The sequence below is a fragment of the Mycteria americana genome, chromosome 15 (genome assembly GCF_035582795.1).
Source record: "Mycteria americana isolate JAX WOST 10 ecotype Jacksonville Zoo and Gardens chromosome 15, USCA_MyAme_1.0, whole genome shotgun sequence".
NCBI lineage: Eukaryota > Metazoa > Chordata > Aves > Ciconiiformes > Ciconiidae > Mycteria > Mycteria americana.
This window is the reverse complement of record NC_134379.1, coordinates 7,334,333-7,340,931: the sequence shown is the minus strand read 5'-3', so window position 1 is coordinate 7,340,931 and position 6,599 is coordinate 7,334,333. Positions and strand designations below refer to the sequence as shown.

The window sequence follows — 6,599 nt, the reverse complement described above, 5'->3', positions numbered from 1 at the left end:
CAACTTTTATACTTGATCCCCTTTCCTTTGTTTCCTATGAACTGCAGCATGTTAGCGCCCTCTGAAAAATCAAAGAATTGCTTTCCCAGGTGATATGAAAGGCTCTTAACCATTTCCTGCCTGTGCCAGCAAGACTCCTCCCAACTTCTCTCCACTGTAATTCACACAATAAGGCACTAAAATAAGAGAAGTCCATGAATCTTGACTTGGATATCTGTCAGAACCAATAATGAACTTCCAAATAACTCCTTCAATAATGTTTGATCAAACTATTTTAATAGTGTCTCCAGCCATACAAAGAACAGCCTGTTCTCAGCACACCCAGCCACCTTAAAAAGGGAAGCTGCACAGTGTTGTCCTATTAAGTAAATACAATTCCCTACCTGCCCTCTTCCTGTGGTGAGAGATGATGGGACAATAATGCCTAAAGAGAACAAGCCTGAAAAGCAGGCAGCAGCCAAAATACTTGCCAGCTGAAAAAGATAAATGAACACATTTAAATAAAAAAGGGATGGCCTCAGCCTGAAGTCACAGAAACAGAGACCACAAGCTCCATGAGCTGCCAAGAGCACATTACCTCAAAAGCAATGGCAAAGTCAAGACTTTTTTGCCATTATTCAGTTTGTAAGTTTTTTTTCAACCCTCCATTTTAGATACAGATTTACAGAAACTGAATTTCTACCAGGCTATGGATAAGCAAGGACAGCAGGCCAGCTCTCACTTCATACATGTTACAATTATTCCAGATTTACATGGAAAACCATCAAGATTTGGCTCATTTACATAACTTAACAGCAGGTGGAAGAGCACAAAACTATTTGCTGTGCAAACAGACCTCAGTGCCACACAGCCACAAAGAGACTGCGCTGACAGTCAGCTTCATCCCCTGAAATTGAGTGTAAAATAGCACCTCAGCTCTCACACATCTGCCTCACCTCCTTCCAGCACCTCCAGACCAAAGCCTGCTGCAGATTGTGTCCACAATTGCTATTGAATGTGGCACCCAGACCAGTTACTTATACCAAAAATCAGGTTGGATTCAGCTGTGTGAGCCCACAGGGGCCAGAGGCAGGGTAGGTCTCCCCACAGACAGCGGCTCCCTGAGGAAACAGGGCCCACACCCAGCACCCACTCCCCAATCTCCCCTGGCTGCAGGCCCAGGCAGGGCCCCCTGTCCCCCTCAGCCTAGGAAATGAAGAAAACCTCATTTCCATCGGCTTTAGTCTCTTACTGCACGCTGAGGCAGCCTCAGGAGCAGCACACATAGAACACACTCACACAACTCTCCCTCACCCGCTTACTGCAGGGGCGAGGTGGGTGGCTGCGCCTTTAAATCCTCCCCGGAGGCTCCGCCCTTCCCCGCCGCTGGCCCCGCCCCGCTGCCGCGCGGCTCTTCCGGCTTCGGCTCCGCCCCTTCCGGCTCCGTTTCTTTAAGGCCCCTGAGGCGCGGCGGCGGGAGCGTTGGTGGTGAGAGGGGCTGAGGGGTGGCTGTGCGGAGCTTGGGTGGGGGTGCCTGGGCATGGGACACTCCCCAGGCTGCAGCTGCTCTCCGGGAAGTGACTGAGGCGCTGAGCTGAGGCCTAGCGCCTGCGGGATGGGGTCTTGAGGACGGGGGTTGCTGAGGCTGGGCCTGCTGCGGAGGGCTATGGAGACCCGGGGGGGGAAGGTTCCAAATCTGTTTGAACTTCCTCTTTTATCGTCTTCTTCCGTGTGAGATATGCCTAGCCTAGCTGCCTGGTTCCTGTCTTCCTGGTAGTTCCCTTGTACTTTGTGGGTGTTGCATATTTTGTACATGTTAGCTGCTCCCTGGCCTGGTCACTGTGTGGTTGTTGGTGGTTAGCCCTGTTTTACAGAAGGAGGGCCTCTCACACTGCATCCCTCCTCCAGGCCTGTGGGTCACACAGCTGAGTCAAGGATGGTTAAAAGCAACCCCAAGCATTGCTGCTTGAAGCATTTCATCCTATGGATTTGTCTCTGTATCCCTAAACTGTTCTTCTGATGTGTTGCAACATCAAAGCAAGCATGACTGTGTTACAAAATAGATGGAGAATTCAACAGGTGTCAGTTGTGCTTAACAGTATGTAGCTGGGTGGGAGAGAAAAAGGTCATTAGTCTTCATCAGTTTTAATATTGGTTCAAATCTTACAATGTTTAGCTGTTATTTTGCCTGTGACTTTTGCAAGGGTGGTATAGAAAGCTTTCCCTATTTAAACAAAACAAATAGGGTAGTAGAGTATAATTACTTACAGGAAAGGACTAACTCAAAAGTGATTACATTTACTGTAGGCCAGACAACTTATGCTTTGACAAGCTTATTACCTTTCTTAGGTTTCATCGGCTCAGCTAACAATGAGATACACAGAAGCAAATTACTTTCTGACCAGAAGGTATAGGCTGCTCTCTGTTTGGCTTAACTCTGGTCATATACAGACCTGATTAACTATTCCAGCAAAAACAGCTGCTGGCATATGAGTTAAATTCATAATAATTTCCAGAGCTACACATTCCTGCATTGTGTGTGTGACAACTGGTATGATTCAAAGGAATTTTGTGGACCTTGCAGGATAAGGTCTCATCCTCACACTACTATGTCCATTTTTACTGCCATCCTGAAGTAACTTTCCCTGGTAGTAGGGATGTGTTCATATCCCTTCTTATATTGTAAAACAAGGCTGAGGTAGTGCAATAGATGGAGTTTTGAACTGCTTGCATCTACCCTGCTTTTCCAACAAAATTACCTAATTGAGCTGTTAGTCTGAAATGGAAATCATAATTTTGGTATTGATCAGAAACTCGTTATGTTTGTTAAAATAACATGTCTGCTTGCTTGTTGCCAGGCACTGGATGACCATAACTAAACCATGTCTGTACCACGTGGAGCTGTCCATGCAAAATGGATAGTAGGGAAAGTAATAGGAACCAAAATGCAGAAAACTGCCAAAGTGAGAGTGACAAGGCTTGTGTTAGATCCTTACTTACTAAAGGTAAAAGCTGCTTAACAACTTGTCTTGCATGGTAATTTTTGTGCTGTGTAGAGGAGTGTTTTATTGATTTGATGCTTAGAATTTTTGATACTCTTTACAATGCAAACTCCTTAAGGAACTTGCATAATGATTTGGCTGTGGAGATGACTGCAAAGGATGAAAAGCAGTGTGTTGTGAGGATACTTCCATACAGATTATCTGCTAAATGTATTTCTTTGAAGTGCTTTGTTAATGCACTTCATTTGATCTCAGTTGAGAAGAAGGTAAGTTTTTGTTGTTACACACCTAGATTTAAATTTTCATATTGATTCGTAGTATGCTTTGTTTTGCAAACTTGACATATTAGTCACTTTTGCAATAAATTTTGTAGCAGTTTTTCTGTATGCATAACTGTACACATGTTTAGCATTTGTATCTGTACTGTGATGTGCTATACAAGATTTGTATGTATGACTTCTTGTCAATGCATTTCAAATGGGGAGATTAAAATTAGTATTTTCTCCATTTTTAGATAGGGAAACTGTGGTACATGTTGGTGGAATAACTTCCCTTTGGTGACCAGAAGGTTAAGGATGGTCAGGATTAGATAATGGGTCTTGCAGATCCCAGTCCAATACTTTATCCAGTAGAAGAACCTGTTAATTTCTTTCTTAAAAGAAAGATTCTGAATTCTGCCATTCCAGTAAGAATAAATATTGAATTTTTATATGAAAAGACTTGAGCAAGAAAACTCTCAAATGACAAACTTCAAAATACTCATCATTTCAAGGCTGATGAACTTCAGACAGTAGGATGAATAAGAATTAATATCAGTTCTTGAAGTGTGGACTGCACAGGAAAGTCATTCAGCCTGGACAAGCCAAGGCAGCTGTCTTGCTGAAGCAGTGTTGATGTGAAGCATCCAAAGGAGAGAGAAGGCTAATGCAGCAGAACTAGAGAGCAGAGAGGCCAGTGGAAAGTGGTGATGCTAGGAAAGGGAATCTGTGTTAAGAGCTTGTTATTTTTACCTGTATCCACATGTTCACTATGAACAGCTTTTTGTACTTGGCTTTTACTTCCCCATCTCCTTTTCTACAGGCTCGGGTTGGCAACAACATCCTGACCAGAGAGATTGTCAGGGAAGGGTAGTGCTGTGCTTTCTTTGGAAAAACAGTAGAGTGCGCAGCTGCATTTCTCTTCATGATCCAAACTGAATCTCATTTAAAAAAAATGTATATGACTTCTCCTTAGTGAAATTTAGTTTGGTTTATATTAACTATATATTTGCCAATTGCTTAATTTTGAAATCTAATGCCAAGGTTTCCTTTTTTCCTTCTACAGTTCTTTAACAAACGAAAAACCTATTTTGCCCATGATCCATTGCAGCAGTGTGTTGTTGGAGACATTGTTCTTCTGAAAGCTTTGCCTGAGCGGAGGAGCAAACATGTGAAACACGAACTGGCTGAAATTGTTTTCAAGGTTGGAAATGTCATAGATCCAATAACAGGCAAGCCCTGTGCAGGAACCAGATTCCTTGAAAATCTGTCAGATTCAGAAAATCTGACAGAGGCAGATACTACCTATCTAAGTGAAAAACTTCAGGAACTTAAAGTTTGTTCAACAGACAAATAGTAGGGAAAATATTTAAACAGAGGGCTTTTGAGCTTGTCTTTGTCAGGGATGTTTGGGGCCCTGCTGTTGTATGTTAAATGTTTCTGTGAAATCTGTAGTCAAAATAAATGGTAAACATAGTTGCTTATAAGAACAGATGTTGCAGATTGATAGGCACCTCAAATCTTTAAATGAAAATACAGAGAAAAATGTGAGTTTAGTGCTAATGCTTCATTTTGTTGCATGTAGTTTTGCCCCAAGCCTTGACAGTTTCAAAAGCCAGCTGCTCACTTGGAATGAGTTGTCTGTATTGAGAAGGGCAAGAATGTAACTATATAATGTTTAAGTTTGATGGGAGGGTCATATTATTTGATTGTTCTGTATTTCAGACAGTCTTTTGTGGTTTGTAGGATTACTTAAGATAATGCTATTAAACCTTTTGAAAGGAACTGTAGAATTCTAAAACCTGCTACCTGCATGTGTCCTTATTTCCTCTTACAGTTGCTCATACCACATTGCAGTATCTTCTAACTTCCAAAATCTCTAAAAAACACAACCACTTGCCTTTATAATGGCAATAAGGTGAGAATAAAAACTTTGGGTAGCTTAGCATGGTTGCCTCTGTAACCTGTCCAAAGGAAGGATTTCATTCTAGGAGAGATGGATCTCTTTGAACTGCCAGCAGGAAATAGAAGCTGATGAGAATACAAAGCCAAAAAAGTAGAAGTAAAGATGGTTAGATTTAGCCTCATCAGAAAACCTAATTAAAACAATGCATGTTGGGAGAAATACAGGTACTGATTTGCTGCATACTTTAATATGAAACTAGAAGGCCATAGCAGTTAATGATTAAAGATCACTTTATCTTGCTACAGCTCTGGGGATCTTGTGTCCTGTCTTCCAGGACACAAAGCAAACTAAGTGTGCAGCTGTTACAGCAGCCTTGTGTTGCTGACTTCTCATTCGAATCTAAAGTGGCATCTGCCTCAATCCTTTTTGGAATGTCTACCTATATCATTGGTCTTTGTTTAAGATCAGAAGCTAAACACAGTGTATCTGAACAGATTTCCTCTGACCTAAAATACCTTACTTTAAGAAACTGAGCCAGCTTATAGGGAGCTCTCAGTTGTGTTCTCTTCCATTGTCAGAGTGGTGTAAATCATTTGTCCTTTAACTTCTTTCACCTGCACAAGATCAGTTTCAGCTGCCTGCAAATTGCTAACAAAGTCCAGTAGAACTCAGGAAATTATTTGGGCCAGGAAGAATGAGAAACTTAAATTTTCTACAGTGCTTCAAACCAAAAAATATGGCTCTTTGAATGCTAGTCCTTAAGTACTGTCCTGTGTGTCAGATCAATAAGCTGGGATGTCAGGACACCTTGATTCAAATGTCTCTGTGTAAATCAATAATGTGAACATGGTCTCTGACTTTGAGGAAGTGTCTTAAAGGTATGGCTGTAGGTTATTCTTGTTATGTTTGTTGAAGTGGTTTAGGTTTATGTCAATTACTTAGTAACTGTAGCTGGCTGATTAAGGCCCTTATCAAAGTGGAAGGAAACCTGTGCTCTGACTCCTGCTTGAGTGAATGTAAACTGTGAAACTTCATCCCTAGTAGAGATTGAGAGAAACCAGACCCAGGCTAGAACATGGCCCTGGGCTCTAGGAAATACACTTCAGTTGTATCCAAGCAGGCAGTAAAGGAATTTGACCTTCAGTACTTGGGATACGAGTGTTCTAATAACTACACATATAATGTTTATAAGAAATAGAAAATTTCCTGTTTGGTTAATGAGTTGTGTCTACATCTAATTGTGGAAGTAAATCATCTTTCCCTGTATCCCCTGTGATTTTTCTTGAGTAGCTGTGAAAATGTCATATTTTCTTCTAAGATCGATTCATCACAGAAGGTTGTCAGTTTTTTTCTGTTTACAGGTAGGTGCTGGGAGGGTTGCTCGAGAACTCAACATGCTGTCAGATCCAAATGTGATTAAATGTACATGGCCTCAAGTGTAACCTGTTTTTAAAA

General features: G+C 41.6%; 1 protein-coding gene across 1 annotated transcript; it reads left to right on the top strand.

The window, feature by feature from the left end:
- Positions 1-1,392: 1,392 nt before the first annotated feature.
- MRPS17 (mitochondrial ribosomal protein S17) lies at positions 1,393-5,561 on the top strand. The gene is made up of 3 exons (XM_075518250.1): positions 1,393-1,467; positions 2,838-2,984; positions 4,305-5,561. The coding sequence occupies exons 2-3, from the start codon at positions 2,862-2,864 to the stop codon at positions 4,593-4,595; spliced, it is 414 nt and encodes a 137-aa protein (XP_075374365.1). The 5' UTR covers positions 1,393-1,467; positions 2,838-2,861; the 3' UTR covers positions 4,596-5,561.
- Positions 5,562-6,599: the final 1,038 nt, after the last annotated feature.